General features: G+C 45.8%; 1 protein-coding gene across 1 annotated transcript in view; it reads left to right on the top strand.

Moving 5' to 3' along the window:
• The window catches only part of PSKH1 (protein serine kinase H1), a 30176-nt gene extending 11590 nt beyond the window's left edge, over nt 1–18586 (top strand). Inside the window, exon 4 of the mRNA XM_063410593.1 lies at nt 12527–18586. Coding sequence (XP_063266663.1) covers nt 12527–12844 — 318 coding nt within the window. The 3' untranslated portion in view covers nt 12845–18586. The remainder of the gene's footprint in view (nt 1–12526) is intronic.
• The last annotated feature ends 134 nt before the right edge of the window (nt 18587–18720 follow it).

Below are 18720 nucleotides of genomic sequence, written 5' to 3'. Positions count from 1 at the left end.
ATAGGTAGGAAGTCAAGGTTTTAATATTACATAGTCAAAATCTCTTTTCAATTGCAAAAACTGTTTTGGGGAATTTCTGTTCATGTTGAGCTGGAGGGCTGAAAAGGTGCTTCCTAAGCCCAGAGGTTTTCTTGGCAGTCTCTTACCTAATCCCTGAAATCCCTAAATCTGCTATTGCAAAGTTGAGGCTGTAGACAGAGGGAACTGGATTAGTTGCTTGGAGCTGGAAGGGGTGGTTCAAACCGGCTGTGGTGCATCCAAGTTCCCTGGTTTGGAGCATGAGCTGCTCTTCCTCCCTCTGGTCTCATCACCCCCCTGCTTTGCCCCCCTGCTGCCCCGAGTGAGTGACAAGGTGGAAGAACCAGGCATGTTTTCCAATACCTTTGTTATTTCAAATGAAAGTTTTTATAGATTTTCCTGAAAACTGAGCTTTTACTAATGCACCAGATTAGTGTTGATTGGGGACGTGAGAACTGTTCACACAAGTCAGGGAGAGGCAGAACATTCTGGAGGTGACTGTTAAGAGATTCCTGCTGTTCCTGCAGGGTTCCCTAAAGTGCTGGTGTGGACCCGTGCCTGGCTGTGTGTCTACAGCTCGTGGACTTCCATAATCATGGTACTCCCTACACATCCAGTGCACCACTGCTTCAGGCACTTCAAGTGATTAACCAATGAGTCTGGTTTTATATCTCACAAAAGGTGGAACTGAGCTTTCTGATAAAAGTATTTGTGTGTTTCTTAGCTTTTCTTCTCTTCAGTCTGTGACTGAAGAGTAATTTCTAAGAGATTTTAATATTCTGAGCCACATAATCATTTTGAGAATGATTATGTGGCTCACGTGTGAGAAAGGTTTCTCCTTACAGCTGGGATGACTCAGAAGACTTTGTATACTGTTTTATCAGTGCTGATAGGATTGCCTGGGTTACAGTTTCTTACCTCTCTACGCTTAGTCCTTCATTTTTTTTTTTCTTTTTCTTTTAGCTTTACAAGCTTCTTGGTGGCATTCTTCAGCTACTGTTTTGCTCAAGAGGCTGATATTGCAAAACTAAGGAAAACTTGACACGTGGCAGAGAATGTAAAATAATTTCATGGTAAAGTTCTCTTCCAAAGTTATAGAGGTTCCCATACCTCCAGTGTTTGGCACTGGAGCTTGGATCTGGCATTGAAGAGATCTTCAGCTGTTTCGTGGAAATGTTCCATGGTCTCTGAAAACTTCCTTTTTGGAAGTGAACTGTGAAGCAAGGAGAGCCTGGGGACCAAATCTTGTATTTCCCCAAACCTGTCATGCTAAAAGTGACATTTACTTACTGGTGGCTCATCAACAAAGTGGACCATGGTAGTGATGGTGGTTCTCTAGAAATGGCTGAAGGTCCAGAGGTACTTAAGGATGACCAACCCAGGTGAGGGAAGTGCAGGTATGTTCATTATATTTGGAGATGACATTTAATTGGAAGGGCTGCAAAGGGCATTGAGTTACAGATAACCCTATCAAATTTGAGTAATTCAGTAGCAGGTGTAATTTTGGAGTTTTTTAAGTAAGAGTAAGTTAGTGCACAAAAATAGGTGAAGAACAGAAAATTAGGAGGTGTTGGCTTCTCAGAAAAGGGTCTGTCTATGAATCACAAACTGTTATATGAGAGCAGTATCATACTTGTGGGAAAAGGTAAATGGACTGGGGTGTATGAACAGAAATCCAGCGTGTGGTGTGATCCTGCTGTGTTCAGTGGCTGCAGATGCCAAGCTGAAGCTCTGACACTTCTGGGCAGCAGACTTCAAAACAGCACGGGCCAAGCAGAGAGACTTGACAGAAGATCAACATAAACAATTGTGAGTCAAAAAACCACAGTCTCCGGAAGACTAAAACATTTTTGGCTGTTTGGCCTCGGGAACATGTTGTCATAGCAGTTTGCAAATATGTAAAAGGCTGCTTCAAAGAGGAAGAGGAATAATCTCTTTTCCAGATTATGTCAAACAAGAGCCTTAAATGGCACTTAGAAAGATTCACACTGAACTTTTTACAACACTGGTGTCTCCCGCTCCAAAAAATGTTTACCCCGAGGATTTCTGAAGCTGTCTTGCAGAACAAATGAGGCAGTCATCAGTCAGGAGTGATGCATCTGTGCTGGATCCTTGGGGGACCGTGGGATGGATTGGATGATCCTTGGGTGTCTGTTGCAGCCCTGCCTGTGTCCTGATTTCCCAAGGAAGCAAACTTTATGGAACTGTGCTGTCTGTCTTTCAGTCTTCCAGAATTAACTATTTGAATTCTAAGGTCGGTGTCAACCCAGTTTGAGCAATGTGAAGGACTCAAAGTTCCTGTGAATTTTATGTAGTCAGTGGCTCAGTAGGAGAGAGAACTAAGACACATCCTTCCTGCAGGAAAGGTAATTGAACATCAGTCCAAATTTACCCGAAGCTGATGAGCACATTTATTTCTGAAGCATTCATGGTACACTTGACCCTATTAAGCATGTGGGGGATGGAGCCTGGGCAGGGATGTGTGTTGGAAGGAGGGATGTGCTGCTGCTCTGGAAGAGATGTGACAGTGCTGGCTGGGGGCAGGGAGGAGAAACACTTGAGTTATTGAAACCTTGGTTACAAGAGACCTTTGGAGAGCTCTAATCCCATTCAGCTTGAGACAGGAGTGTTGCCAGCACTAGGTCATGTTGGCTGTGACTTTGTCTTGAGTCTTGAAGGGCTTCAGGGATGAAGATCCTCCACCTCCCCACTGACCTTTTCCAGGGCTGCACCACCCTTCCCCTGGTATTTCCTGATACAGACCTTCCAAGGCACAGCTTCTCCCTGTTGCCCCTTGTTTGGACCTGTTGTGTGGCTCTGTAATCCCTGTAACTACTTTTAAATAAATGTAGTATGATGTTAGACTGCCCTTAGACTTCTCTTTGTCAGGCTGAACGAGTTCATCTCCTTTCACCCTTTCTTGAAGGCCATGTGTCAAAGATAGTCCCTGGCTATCTTGGAAGATCTCACCTGGATCTTCTCCACAGTCTTTTTGAACCTGAGAATGGCCAGGCTCAATCTTCTTTTGGAGAGAGAAATACCCCAACAATGTAGGTAAGAACAGGGTAGGATTTAACAGAGAAAAAGGTCACATTGGTATAAGATTATAGCTGCAGAAATAGGAATGTGTTACATTACAGATTTTTGGTTTGTCCTTTTTCCTTCTTGTGTATGTGCAGTTTGGTGCAGTGTCAATGACATACTTTGTTTTTCAGCAGGATTTCTGTCTCCATCACTGAATAGCTGGGATGCTGAAAGAAATTTGAGAAGAAAACACAGAGAAATGTGTTGGAATGGGATGCAGAGCAGTTATCCTGCTCTGAATTCTAATAAAAATGTCCAAATAGTGCCAGGAAAGACAATTATAATAGTGGTAAACCTAGCAAACCTACTTAGAATGTTTCCTGATGTTTTGTTTACTTTAAAATGGGCTATATTCACCTTGCCTACCCAAAACAATGCTTCCTGAGAGAAAACCAGGAATGGCATTGGGCCACACTGGCCAAACTTGTGAAGCACTAAACCTGGGCTTCCAGGAAATGCCCAGATGAAAGAGGCATCATTTCACCTCCTCTGAAACTATGACAGGGTTGGATTCTGGTTAAAACTGAAAGAGTGACTATAAGGAAGAAAGGAGAGTCAAGTCAGACAGTGAGGCAGCTGGGGCTTGGTCATTGCTGCTGTTTGCAGCACAGCTCCTCATCTTGATCCTTGTGGGTCCCTTCCAGCTCAGGATATTTTATGATTCTGTGATTCATCTGTGTGCTCGAGGAGGTTAAAGGAGCTGTCCAGAGCAGCAGAGGAGAGCTGGTGCCAGCTGGGGAGCAGGGCAGGGTTGGACTGGCAGCTAAGACTGTCTTAGGATTTACTCCCCCTTGTTCATTCCCTCGTAAGCGCCCAGGGCTTGTGCACCGACAGCTTGGAGCTTGCAGGAGGGGGTTGTGTGTACGTGGGAGGTTATAAGCTTATCTGTTCACCCCCCACCACTGCACTAATCAGCATGATGAAAGATATTCTTCTTCCCTGGGGAAGATCTTTCCTCCTTGTCAGGAACCACCATTTCCTAATTAAACTCTTACTCTGAATTTGTACGTAGAAACATGTATTGACTTCAGCTCCAGTTCACAGCCAATACTCTCTTAAGGTAATAGTTCAGAGTGAGAGAACATCATTCAGCTCAAATCTGAATTTTTTTGAGAATAAAAGCACTGAAGATGTCAGGATACCCAGATGTTAGGAACAGTCTGGGGAAGGTATTTTCCAGTTTAGTTACTACAAGTACTGCTGTGAGCTGGTGTTATATCAGTACCTTTGGAAATTTATGACTAATTCTGTTTTCATGGCAATCTCCAGCACTGTGTTCTTGGTGATCTCATCTTTTCACCTGCATCCTTTCAAGTCCAGGTCTCTTAACCCTGAGCTTCCTTAATAGACAATTATTCAGTCAAGGTAGTGGTTAAAGTCCCCTGTGTGCAGCTGTAGCTTGTTGACACGTTTTTAAGAGATGTAAAGTGGTCCAAGCTGAAAAATGGTATTACCCCATTTTAACAGCTATTCCCTAAGCATTGCAGTTAGAAGAGCCACCCCTGGCTGGAGAGAAAAGCTTTGTGTTTATTGTTTTTGTAGCTGCTGTAATTTTAGTGCATGATTCCAGCTGAATACTCAGTGCCTGTCCAGGGAAACTGGGCTGGCTATTTCCATTCGAAAAGCTGGGTTATGGAAGTTCACCGCACCAGATGGCTGTGCATACTTATAATGCTCTGGATTATTAAAGGGCTGTTGTATTTTCCTCTTTCATCCTTCCCTTATTCCTCCTCCCCACATCAACAAATTAATGCTGAATGCTTGGGAATCTGCCCTGTGCAGACTTTAGCACATTTCATCTTTTCACTGGACACTTTTTGTTCCGGCTCTTTTGAACCAGTTGGTTTTGATCACCTCGTTGCAATTGTTTGGGGGCTGAATGATGCCTGGGATGGTGCAAACCTGGTGTTATTGGAGCCCCAGCACAGCCCTAGGCTGGTTTGTCATGTCACAGCTGCTGTCCCCAGCCTGCTCCTTTGGACTTGACACTTTCTGCTTTCTGATGTCATGTGGGAATCTCCAAAATTAGACAAAACTGCTGCATCATGCATAAATGGATAATGCAATGAAGAGAGTTCTTGGGGACCTTCTTAGAATCATTAAGGTTGGAAAAGATCTCTTAGAGCATCAAATCCAGTTAATTTCTTTCTCAAAACTAACAGCATGTCACTTGTCTGCCACCAGAAACATCAGAATTTTAAGGTGCAGCTATTCTGAAAAATGACAGAAGCTGGAGAGATGTCTGCTGCCTTCAGCACTACGTATGTATGTCAGATGGAGTCATTTTTGTGAAAAGAAAATAAATTTAAGTCATTAACTTGTTTGCAGTGCAGGCTCTGGTCACCACTTTACAGCAGCTCCCATGGCAGGCAGAATAAAATTCAGGGCCTCTGCTCTGGTATCCAAAATCTTCTCATTTTGATCAGCAGATCAAAAGAAAGCTGCTCTGCTTCTGGAGCATTGGCTCCCACCCCTGCCTGTGTCCATCCAGTTGAGTGAGGAGATCCGCAGCAGTCACACAGGTCAGGGGTTTGTTTCCAACACTCAGAGCAGTCGCACAGGTCAGGGGTTTGTTTCCAACACTCAGAGCAGTCACACAGGTCAGGGGTTTGTTTCCAACACTCAGAGCAGTCACACAGGTCAGGGGTTTGTTTCCAACACTCAGAGCAGTCGCACAGGTCAGGGGTTTGTTTCCAACACGTGTTGGGAGCTCTGTGCGGCGCTCGCCGGGTCCATGCTCGCATCAGCTGCAGGGGAGAGAGGTGGGTTGGTTGTTCAAAGCAGAGAACAACACGTTGTTTGTTCCCCTCATGTCGGCGTGGCCGGCGCCTCAATAGCTTTTCTGATGTGAATAACAAGCAGGGGTGGTGAAGGGATTTAATCACACAGAGCACAGCGCTGCACGCAATCGCCCAGCCTAAGTGACACTCAGAGGAGGATCTCTTTCTTCTCCTCCTCCTCCTCCTCCAGCCTCGGAGCCTAAGTCTGAATAAAACATAACACACTTGAGAGCTCTTTAAGGCATTGTAAAAGACGCTGCTTTCCCCTTAGTTTGTTATCTAGCAGGGCTGGAGTTGCAGATGGGTGAAGCACCGTGTGTTTTATGCAGCTTAGAAGTCCAGGAGATGCTTTGTAGGGAATGCTAGTGCACCCTAGAAGCAGCAGCTGGCATTCCTGAGGGACCAGAGCAAAGCCTCCACCACGGGAGTCTCTCCCATTGTCATTGAGGCTGCAATGCAGGCTGTGGGATGGGTTTCATACTTGGTTGAAGTGCTGCTAATTCTGGACTCCGTTCCAGTCGCTCTCTTGGGTTGATGTAGAGACTTCTGCAGCCATCTGGTGAGTCATGCCAAGGAGTGGCTGGGCTGAAAACCCCAGCTGAAAAATTTACAGAAACTCCCCAGTTTGGCTCACTTTGTTAGCACAAACCAGACTATCTGTGCTGGCACGATGGGGAGTGCAGCATCAAGTGGGAATGACAACAGAAATGTTTTCATCTCATCTCCTGTGGTGTGGAGCATTGATGCTAATGGTGATAAGGGCACGATGTGAAAGCAGTTCCCTCTGACCAAGTGGATGCATTAAACCCAGTCTATTTGTTGGGGCAGGCTTATTCTCAATAAATCTATTTCATCTTGTGAAACTTTGAAGTAGACATCTGAAGGTTTTCTGTAGGAAAACCTTGCAGGAACCCATGTGCTGCTGTAGGGCTCCTCAGTCTCTTCGGTGCTTTGATGCTTCTGCAGCTCAGTCAGACTCATCCTAGGAATAAGTGGCACTGGAATACAGTATTTTTGGCTAAGAATAATCTTTTGCAGCTGTGATAACATGTTTTCTGCTTCATGTTTTTGTAAATACTGACTGGCAAGGGAGATCAGGCCTTTCCCTCACCTTCCTCATAAACATTGTCTTTCTTCTCCTGAAAACAGCATGTAACTTAGGTAGGAATCAGGAAATTAGTATATATCCTTCCTTCAGTGGGTACTGTTGAGACTAAAAGCAGAGCTTGAAGTCAGATGATTGTTCCTTCTTTCATTTGCATAATACTAACCAGAAGATCCCTCTGCAGCTCTACTCCCCACACTTCTTTTTTTCCTTTAAATTGTGCTGGATCATGGGTTTAGTCACTATGCTAAATTCTAGAGTTACAGACACTATTTCCAGTGGATTTTTAGTCCTCCCTCCAACATGAGGCCAATAGGCTCCAGTGTTAAATGAGTCTGTATCCAGGGATTGTCTCATGAAAGATGAGGTTTTTGAAGCAGACACTGCTTGAGGTATCACAGGTATCCCTGACAGAGGACATGATTGCAGCTGTTAGAAAAACTGATCACATGTAGGAAGTCTGTGTTGTCATTCAACACAGTACTGCTGAGATTCAGCTCAAAATATAGAGGCTATTCCACCTTCTTTTAAGGTGTGTGCAGGTGCTGGGGCCTTGGCAGAGGTTGCCCAGAGCAGCTTTGGTTGCCCCATTCCTGGAAGTGTTCAGGCCAGGTTGGGTGGGGCTCACAGCAACCTGGGCTGGTGGAAGGTGTCCCTGTCCATGGCAGGGGTTTGGACTAGATGAGCTTTAAGGTCAATGTCAACCCAAACCATTCTGTGCTTCTCTGCAGAAAGACACCAGAACTTTATCTTTCTGAAGGAACAGTGTCTTAACAAAGGGATCAGAAGTTGTACTCAAACTGCATCGCATTTGAAATTACTTTCTAGAGAAACAGAAATGAGAATATTGGTGACTTCTCTTCATTTTTGTGACACTGTTGTGGCATTTTTTGTGCAACAAAAGAGCAGGATTTGTCATTGCAGCACTGAGATTTTAAGGCAAGGCTGTCTGATAGAGTTTAGCTGATCCAGTTTCATGGCCACTGGATGGGAGCATTTTCCATCCAAGCATTTCTCTATCTCTCCTCAGGGAAGCAGATGGGCAGAATCTCCTGGATTGCTTCAGTCCTTCATGTCCTGCACTTGTGTCCTGCCCAAACACACCAGTGTCAACCTTCCTCAGCTCCTACCTAACCCTCTGTTGCTGCCCTGCAGTATTAATTTGGAGGGTTAATGGGATTTTGCTAAGTTAAAACTGCTGTTTTGTCAACTGATGCAAGTTTTCTGGAGAGCGGATGCATTTCTCCAGGGACTGGGGTTGCAAATTGTATCAGTAGAATGTAGCCTTACGTATTACTAAAGAAAAAGCTTCAGTGAAATAGGAAAGATGTGTGTGGTGCAGCAAATCAAACCTCCAGCTGTGTAAACAGATCAATAAACTGATTTGTGTTTGCTGACCATAAGAAAAATCTAATTGCAGGTAGTCCATATTCAACATTTGTGGCAAAACTAGAGTAATTGGAATAATGAGAAATCCAATGTGCTTTTGTTTGGAGTTTATTCTTCTTTAGGATTCATTAAACTTGATGGGCCTCTCAAGGTTTTGGTTATGTATCACAGTTCCCAGGCCCTCAGAAGTCATAGATTTCTTCAAATTCCAGATCATCACATTTGACATCTTTTAATAAGACTTGAAAAGATTGAAATGATATTGTGGTGTTTAGAGGCTCATTTCACTCACCAGAATCTCATTTGACTGAAGTTTGAATACATCTGGACAGCAAAACAGCTCCTGGTTTGCCTCATATTCCAGGTTTCTGCAATAACTTACACCTGGAAGAGAAAATAATGCTCTCCTGCATGTCCTGAAGATGTATTTCCAAGTACTGTTGTGCCAGTTCTCAAATACTTTTCATTCAAGCATCTCTTGCATTTCTTTGGACTTAGGTAAAAAAGAGAGGATGGGGGTGCTTGTATTTCTTTGAGGGACCATATTCAGAAAGGTAAAAGGTTTTAGGGGAAGAGGGGAAGAAATGCCCAGGAAAAAAACGTGAGCTTGGAGTTGTGTGAATGTGTTTTCTCCATCTGAGGGAAACAAAATCACTTTCAGGGTGGGTATCTTAAGTCATTTCAATTGCCAGTAACAGAAATGAAGATGGTAGTTCTTAAAAGAGTTCTTAAAAAGTTACTGTACAGAGAGCAAATTGTCATCTGCATTTACCTTTACTTTGAGTTAAAATTGATAAATTTAAGAGATGTATCATTAGCTTGGATGTCCCATTAGGATTGTTTGGAAGTGGAAAATGAGTCCTCTGTGAAGGAAACAGAATGGGGTGGGCTGTGGCTTCTGGGAGGAGGAGAAGGGAAGAAGGAATTAGGGATTGATGGAGTGTAGCCAGGTAATGACGAGTTTGTGATTTTAGCTGAATGAATAGCTGAAAGGGAGTCATAAAAAAACTACAGAAAATGGGTCTTTAAAAGCTTTTCAGTGCAAGCTTGGAAGAGTGGAGGCAAAACCTCCTGTTGCTTGGGTTTCGTTTGGATCTGTCCATCAGTGGAAGGGAGAACCCCTGAGGTCTGCAGCTGGAGATTTGAGTATGAAGGGAAGGGGATGTGTTACCATTTGACATATGGCACCACCTGGGATTAGCTGAGATTATGCCAGTGAAGATTAAATCCTCCAAGTTGATCTACCTTGCTATTATTTAAGAAATGAAATACCTTATCCAAAGTCTGTTGGGAATCTATAGGCTTGCAATGTGATTTATATTCCCTCATGGCAGGGCAGAGTCAGCTTTTTGGTTCTGTTGTTGTGAACGCCATGAAGATTGAGCTCCTCAATGGTCCATCATTCTGCAAAACAGACCAGTGTGTTCAGTTACAATTGAACCTTTTATTGTGGTTTGCCTGATTAATTTGAAAAGGATTTTTGCTATTTTATTTACCTTCTTCATAAACAAACACTTTCATGGGTCTGTGATCAAAATTTGTCCCTGTTCTTTTCTAACAACCTGCTGCTTTTTTCTTACCATTTATTGCCAAGGTACATTTCATCAGCTAAGTAAAAGTAATTTAAGGCAGGTTATGACAAACTTATTTTATTTATATATGATATTATAATTGTATTCTTTATAAAGCTGTGAGAAATGGCATCAAGTTGTGCCAGGGGAAGTTTGGATCAGATATTAGGAAAAGGTTCTTCACTGAAGGTATGGTCAGGCACTGGAACAGGCTGTCCAGGGCAGTGGTGGAATTACCATTCCTGAAAGTGTTCAAAAGTGTTCCTGTGGGTGTGACACTTGGGGAAATGGTTTAGTGGTGAACACGGCAGTGCTGGGTTAATGGTTGGAGTTGATGATCTTCAAGGTGTTTGCCAACCTTAATGATTCTGTGACAGAAAAGCTTGAATGTTTAGAATTTTTTGTTTGTCTGTTTGGATTTAATTCTTGAAATGTAGAGTGGAGTGAATTTTGACTTTGCTGAAAGCACTGAAGTGGTGTCTGATCTGCAGGAGAAGGCTGTGCTTCCTTCCTGAGCATTGAGTATTTCCATTTCTATTCTGAATATATTCAGGACCATTTATAGGTTTTTATTCACATAGCAGTATTTTCTTTATATCAAGTAGTTAATATTATTTTCAGTCTCTTCTCTTGCATAGTTGATCATGTATCCAACTTCAGCTGAGTAAGCCAGACTGTTTTAGTCCTTGTAAAGTAAGACTGTGGTATGCTGATCCCCCTCACAGCCAGTTCCTCAGCTGAAGCTCAAGTTCACCTTTCCTGGCCATGCACTGACAGGCTGTGGGCTGGGAGCAGTGCTGGAACTCTTACACCATCCTCCTTTTCATTAAAAACTCCTCCTGGGGATCTGTTCTCTTGCTGGTGGCTTGAGTCTTTTGAAAAGAAAATTGCTTTCTGTAGCAATGAATTAAAAACCTCCAGAAAATCAGGACATACCTTTTTTAGACCTTCTGCACAAGAAGAGGGCATTATTTCTGGTTGTACAGTCAGTGAACCCTGAATTTTAAAATAACTGGGTGCTTTTCTTCCTCACCCAATGAAGAGAAGAATGAGAGGCACAGAATAGCAGATTTTTGCTTTTTTAACAAGACACGGGTGTGTCCACTCAGTTACATATATGTCACAATTATTATATGGAAATCTTCATTGCAGGAGTCAGCTCAGGCTTTTTCTTAATGCAACTTGAGATGTGATCTCCACAGACTTGAAAAATTCAGTACTGGTGGTTTCAGGACAGGTGAGACCCCCAAATACCCAGTGATTGCAGAAACCTGCTCTTGCCTGGCTCCATTCACCACTTGATGTTTTCTGCTGGCCATACTGCCTTCTGCTCTCTGCCCTTACAGTGGATTTTACTACATTTCTCTTCACAGCTTTGTCCACAGTCCAGCCTTCACCTCATGCTGAAGGAAATGTTCTCACTTCCCACCTTAGTGCAAATACAGCATTTTGTCAGAAATGAAACAATTCAACATTTGTGGCTGTAGGTGTTTGACTCATAAGTTGTTGTGGTCATTCTTGGGTGTGCTGGGAGGATATTTATTATAGGACTAATTAATTATTTTGGTCTTGTTTCTTTAAAACTAGCATATTGTAAAACAAATTCCTTCCTCTTTCCTTGGTAAACATTATTGAAAATTTCTTATATCTAACATTTCTATATATTTAGAACATTTTTGGGGTTGTTTCCAGCTGGGCTGAGCTGCTGTTCCAGGGTTAACCTGTAGCAACATCTAAATTTCCATTTGGGAGTAAAACCAAGTTCCACAGCAGAAAATTCTGCCTAGTTTTGGTTCCAGGATCAGTGCACAGGTCATTGCTTCCTCCCTAGATATGTGCCTTAAGGTGAAGAGTCAGAAGAGCCCTGTGGGTCTGGTGTCAGAATCCTGTTCCTGCAGTAATGGCTTTGCTGGATAGAGAGCACTTGGACAGGGGAGGGTCTTCAATGAGATACAGTTACTGTGCTTCTGGTAATAGTTGCAGTGTTTTGGAAGGTGATGTGAGAAGGATCAGCAGCTGGATCAGGACATAAGTCTGGGAGCCTGTGTGTGTCAGGGAGCAAGTGGAGCAGTCACAGTGTGTGGATGGGTGTGTGACTGTGTGACTGCTGGTGAATGTGGAGCTGGACAAGGCCTGGAAGTGGGGATATCCATGTGTGTGTGTATCTCTAAGGACGAGGACGAAACGAGGAGGATCTGGGGATCAGATGGAGCAGGGAAGTCCCAGCCATTGTTGGAGAGAGTTGGATTTGGGGATTGACTGAGACCCTTGAGTGTGTGCACATGGGTGTGTGTCTGCAGGCTGGAGGGTCAGCTACTGAGTGCTGCTGGAGGGATCTACTCTGCACCTATGTACCTGCAGAGATTTTCCACTAATTCAGCTTCTTCCCCTAATGAGAAGTAGTTGTGTCTCATTCTCCTTGGGCAGATACTGCCGCTTACAGCTTGGAAGATTTGAGGATAAAAGAGAGAAGGGAAGCAGCAGAATGCCCCCAAGCGCCTTGCAGACATGGGAGGAATTAATTAATCAACAAAGCTGTGTCGGGATGTTTCATTCCAACCACCTCTTTTGTGTTTCAGCCCTGGCCCAGTGTGTCCAACCTGGCCAAGGATTTCATTGACCGTCTGCTCACGGTGGACCCCAGTGACAGGATGACGGCCCTGCAGGCCCTGAAGCACCCCTGGGTGGTCAGCATGGCAGCCTCCTCCTCCATGAAGAACCTGCACCGTTCCATCTCCCAAAACCTTCTCAAGAGGGCATCCTCCCGCTGCCAGAGCACCAAGTCCGCGCAGTCCACGCGCTCCAGCCGCTCCACCAAGTCCAACAAGTCGCGGCGCGTGCGGGAGCGGGAGCTGCGGGAGCTCAACCTGCGCTACCAGCAGCAGTACACGGGCTGAGCACCCCGCCCTGCCAGGGGTCTCCTCTGGTGTGCACACACTCAGGGAGGAGCAGCCACGTCCCTCCCTCCCTCCCTCCCTGCAGGCGTTCCCCCCGTCCATGAGGAGGTGTCCCCCTCACCCCGTGCGGTGGAAAGGGAACCTTGTGGTGGCCGTCGCACCCTGCTGTGTGACACGCCAGGAACGGGGGAGTCCCTGTGGGCTCGGAGCACAGCTCGGAGCCTCGAGGAATGCACAAATTAAGGAGCCACGTGGGGAGAAGAGCTCTTTCTGTAGCCCAGGAGCTTAGTTGTTCATAGTTATTTATTAATTCCAGAGCGTTCCGTTTCTCTCGCTTGTGTATGGGAAAAAGAAGAAATCACTTGGTGTGTCTGTGCACGCACGTCCGTGTGTGCACGTACACGTGTGGGGGTGTATATGTATTTAAAAATTATGTATACACAGATTTTGAGCTGGTTTAGTCAGACTCCGTGGTGCCTTTGCAGCAAAGCTGGAATGAGTCAGTCAGAAGTGGGATAGCTCTGACTCACTGCTGTGCTGCCCACCAGCTCCTTGCCAAAGAGATGCCAGACAGCAGTTTTCCACGAGGGCTGGGAAGCTGTGAGGTTTCCCCCAAGGGATCACTTGCCTGATGACATCAAGGGTTTACCCCTGGAATTGTCCTGTCCCTGTTTGCAGCAAGACCAGTGCCTGTCATGCAGGGTTGGTTGTTGTTGTGGCTCTGTTGTGTCTCTGATGTGTTACACACCTCACATCCCTCAGAAGAGGATTGAGGAGGTTGAGGTTTTTTGTGCTAAGGGGAAAAAAGAGGGAGGAAGTTTTAGGGATGTGCTTCCCACCGCAGAACTGCCATGGGCTATAACCACTGTAAGCACGGTGTTACCGAGCACGTCACTGCACCAGAACTTTGGTGGTTCCAGGCTGCTCCCTGGCTGCAGATTTGACAGGGCTCCCCTGCTCTGTGTGCCCGTGCTGCCCCAGCACTGCCATCCCTGCTTTGCATCAGTGGTGGTGGGAGCTGTTGGGGTGGCCACAAATAGCATCAGGGTAGGGCCTTGAGTAGTGGAAGGTCAGTCTGGGAGTGTCAGCAGTGACAATACCCTGGAGACATTGTACAAATGCCCTAGAGCTGTGAGGGGTGACTTAAGTTCACCAGAAAAAAGCTGCCTCTCACGTGTCCTTGTGCTGTATGGGTGATGAGATGGGCTCTTACAAAGGACTCTCAGGGGAGGTGGGGGCTGCAGAGCTGAGCTTTGTGCAAGCCTGCTGAGATCTTCTCAACCAGTTAGAGCAGCAAGGTGGGGCTGATGGCACAGGCACAGCATGGATTTGGCTTCACATGGTAGTAGAGACAAGATCAGCAGTGAAGGAAAATGAAACTTTTCTTACAAAGCCACATGATTTGCTTTGTGCTGTGCACTTGGGAAGGGCTTGCCTGGCTCTGGGCTGGAGATGCAGGCACTCCAAGCTCAAGGGGCTGGTGGGCTTGGCCTTTTCCTAGGATTGATGCCTGTGCCTCTGTGTTTCAGTGTCAGCAGGGCTGAAGTGGTCAGTCACATCTCCAGGGAGCTGTCACAGTCATCCCTAGTCAGCAAACAGCAAAGCAGCTTTAGTGGGAGATCAGAGTTTTCTGTGCTAAGGCGAAAAAAAAAAACAGGCGGGGAGGGGGAATTTCTGGGGTTGTGCTTCCCATCCCAAAGGTGGGACAGGCTGTAAATATGTGTAACCAGACTGGTGTGCCCAGGCACATGGTGGGGAATACAGCAGAAGTAACTTGAGGACAGCCACTGTGTGTAGCAGGAGTGAATTTGAAATCCTTTGCATGGTTTTGCATGTTATTTTGAAAACCTCACATCCTTTGCAGGCTGCCCTTTCTCTGAGCAGCCTGTCCTACCATGTCACATGTAGTCTTTCTTCCATCAGCATTAACAGATACTACAGAATTCTCCAATATTGGGGTTTTTTTTCAACTCTGTGGACTGCAAACAAAAATGTTTTCAGCATCTTTTACCTCCTCATGTAGTTTTTTCCTAGTTTATTACCATGAACTATAAACTAGATGTGATTCCTGACAAAGCAGGCAGCTTGCCACATTTTGCTTCATGAACAGTTGAGTGTCCCTCATGGTTCTGCAAACAGCTCTCCAAAAGCAGAAGCCCCTCCAAGGCCAGTGTCAACTGGACCGTGGGGGCCCTGCAGGTCAGGTGGTGGCAGGAGGCTCCCTCGGAGCATTTCTGGTTCTGAGCCATTCCTTGAAGAGGCTTTGGTGTGTTTGGAGCATCACTCCAGGCACTGTGATTGCTTTTACCTCCTGGCTGCTCCTGTGGCCCTCCCCAGATTATCCTGCACGTTTATCCACAAAACAGGGATTTTGCCTGTGTGAGGGGGTCAAACTGATGAACTGAGCCAAGACCTCTAGAACTGAGACCTTTCCCCTTAACCACTAGGCCATCAAAATGCACATGGCGTATACAGATGTTTGCCCATGCTGTTCCTTTATCTTTCTCTTACGGGATGAGGAATACATAAAGCTCTGGGCTAACCACGCTTGTTTCTCCACCTTCACAAGGCAGAGCAAGAATCTTCTCATCTGTGGCTATTTTTGCTTCATTGATCTTTTTCACCAGGAGAAGTTCAGAGTGATCCTTTGTGGTTACTTTGGGCTGGAATATGTTTTGGGGTGTGGGAGGTTGCTGTGTAGGTTCCTGACAGTGTCAGGTTTTGGTGGTGATGCTCTGTGATTGGGGTGAATTGGCAGAAGGGAGGATCCATCACGTATGTGAGAATATTGGATAGCTGCAACTGCCTCCCCGTGGTATTGAGGTCTCTGTGGTCCTTGGGCACTCCACTGCTTGGGAATTGCAGGAAGAGGACCAAGGCCATCCCTTAAAGAGCTTTGGCTTTTCTAAAAAAATAACTCTATTTCTTTTCACAAATGCAATGTTTTCTTGTTTGCGTGGAAAAGTCAGTATAAACTTTACAGGCTTTCCTTGCATCGTTCAGTTTTAACACTCTTGGCTCACTCCCTCTTCTTCTCCTAAATCCATTATTCATAGGAACTTTGCAGCCAGACAATAACTCTGTGTGGGCAGAGGGGAGATGAGCAGAGCTCTGCCCGAATGACCCTGGAGTCCTCAGTGATCTTTTTCAGTCTGGAAAACTGTGATGGTCCAAATGCCACGTTGGAAGGTCAGGCTTAAGAACAATTCCTCAGGTGCTTTTATCTTGCAAGTGGGACACGTTTTCAGTTGGGTCTGGTGCGGAGTGGGACAGCAAAGTGCTGTAATTCTGAGCCATGGTCCAGTGCCTTCAATCTCTCCTCTAAGAAGCTCTTCACTGTGAATTACCTTGATCATCTGTCTTCATTCCACAGGAGCAGCTCAGAGCTCTGTTGGTCTTAAGTCTCAGGAGTTTACACTTTCCAGGAGTGCCTTTTTTGGGGATTTTAGAAACTAAAATCTCTCTGAAATGCTTTTTTCTACTCTTTCATTTAATTTTTTAATGTCCTTCTTTGACTCCTAATGGTGGTTCTTAATTTGGGTCGCAGAGTGTTTTTTGGGAACCTTCCTCTGGTCCTGAATGTGCAGGGAGGACAGAGGTGACACCTGCCTGTTCCAGACCACCACTGAATGCAGTCTCTGTTATCTGGGGTGGAAATCCGAGTGCTTCTGTTCTGCCTGCTTTGGTTCTTGCAGGGGAAGTGGAGTGGGAATGACACCTAGTGGCAAATTGTGGTGTGTCCTTGTCCAAGCACAGCCCTCTCCTCGCTGCATCCCCTGTTTCTGGCTGAGATGCTCCTGAGGAGTAAAGGGAATTAAGGTGGTTTGTCTTTTGGAACTTAGCAGTACTGTGTAAAAAAGTCCCATCCTTTTGCCCTGGGAGTTCAGCTGCTCTCTTGGGGAAGAGAATTACAGCTTCAAAGAATGTGGCCTGTTGATTCCTAGATTTTTACCATTTTTGTTGAGGATTATTGGAAAAGAATGTGAGAAAGTCTTCCAGAAATTGCATGGGTGGATGGGGGGGGTCTGAAGATTCGCATCCAGGGTTTTGAGCATGTAGTGTATTTTCCTAAAACAGCAGTTACCAGTCCGTGTTGGATTTACTTCTCACTCAGGCTTCTAAAAATCTTAACACATCAACCCAGTGGGATAGAAACCACCCTTCCTTTGATCCTGAAGAGGTCTGTGCCATTTAACACTGCAGTTGTGATAGCATCCAGATGCTCCTGCTCTGTGTTGTTCTTGGAAGCACACAGCTATATGTGAAGGAAAGCCTGAGAGCCTTGAGAGGAGCTTGAGCCCAGACAAGAGGGCTCAGCCCTGCTGGCTTTGGGAGTGATGTGGAAACCAGCTGCAGTGCAGGGCCTGCTTCACGTGTTTGTTCTGGACATGATAAACCCTCACACTCTTCTTTGGAATCCGGGTGCTTTGCTCTTTTAGGCCAGATATTTTCTGTTCTGGTAATTTACATTATTTCTGAGGCCCTGCTCCATTTCTCAGTCCTGTTTCCTACCTGGATGTTTGACTGCAGTACTAAGAAGGTCAACTTTTATCTGATGCACAAACTGGAATAGGAATGATGGTTCACTTGGCTGCTGGGCAGCAGCTCTGGGTTTGGCTCTGCAGGTCTGGTGAGTCCTGGGGCGAGGTAAAAGCTTCCTTATGGTGTCTTTAAGGACCTGCAGTGCAGGCTCAGCTCAGTCTTGTACCACATAGGGCAACTACTGTGTGGCTGGTACAGGCTTCTAATTAGGCTGTGTGGGGCCATTTTAAGTAATGATACTAAAGATTTGGGGGAGTTTGAGGTGGGATAAATTAAAATCTCATAGTTTTCTAAATGATGCAAAGCAACACAGAGATTGGCTTCTTTGAGCCCTAGAATTTGCAGGGAGGGTGGTTGTGACCAGGCCTCTCACCCATTCAGCTTTTTCCTGGAAGGTGTCACCAAGTGCCTGTATCACTCAGTATCCAGCCCCAAGTTGCCTTCACCACTCTTGGGAGGGTTTTGGTGTTTTTTTTGACCACTCAGTCTCCTCTTTTACCCTGGATTAAGAGTGCAGCACTCCAAGGCAGGTGCCTGCATGTCAGCTGTGCCTTAATTTGCAGGAAACTCCCCACAGAAATAAATGTGAACACCAGGGATGTGCTGTGGCAAGCGGCATCGTGGAGCTCAGTGCCTTCTGCCCTCGGTGTGCCAAGGGCAGCGGGAGCTCTGCCTGGTGATAACTGTCCCCTGTCCCATGTCCCCTCCTGCCTGGTGATACTGTAGATCCCTCGTGTGTGACGGGCAAACTCTGGCTGCTGTTGCAGAGGTCGTTGCACTGTTTGTCTGCTGAATGTAGAATCTTTGCGAGGGGTGTTACAGAGCAGCAGCTCCTGCGCGGGTGCCCCGATGCCGGGAGCTTTCCTGTTGCCTTTCCCTGGGGAAGGACTCCTCCCGGGAGGCCCCTGGGATCGCAGCCCTTCCGCCACTGGATGCTATTCTCGGTTGCGCGGTTTCCGGTGCTGGGCTGGAGCAGTTTGGAAGCGACTCCGGTCTCATCCAGGCGCTCTCCTCACGGGACTGTCTGGAGAAGTGTCCCACACCCCGCCTTGCCTCTCGAGTCCTGGCTTTACTCTAAGGACTGTCCTGTCAGATGAGGTTGGACCCAGTGTAATTAGTCTGTAATGTTCAAGTTAGAGTGTACAGAATTATTTATTTGGTGTACTCTGTCTGCTAAAACATGTCCATGTATTCTGTGTACCCCATGGCTCTGCTGTCCTTATTTATTATTTATTATTTATTATTTATTGTCCTTATTACAGGAAAGGTGTTGTATCACCTTCACATCACTGGTCAGGAAAGCTAAACCCCACACCTCATGTTGGGACAGTCTG

The sequence above is a fragment of the Prinia subflava genome, chromosome 13, assembly GCF_021018805.1.
Source record: "Prinia subflava isolate CZ2003 ecotype Zambia chromosome 13, Cam_Psub_1.2, whole genome shotgun sequence".
Lineage (NCBI taxonomy): Eukaryota > Metazoa > Chordata > Aves > Passeriformes > Cisticolidae > Prinia > Prinia subflava.
Note: the sequence above shows the minus strand (reverse complement) of the source record. Positions and strands in the feature narration are given on the sequence as shown.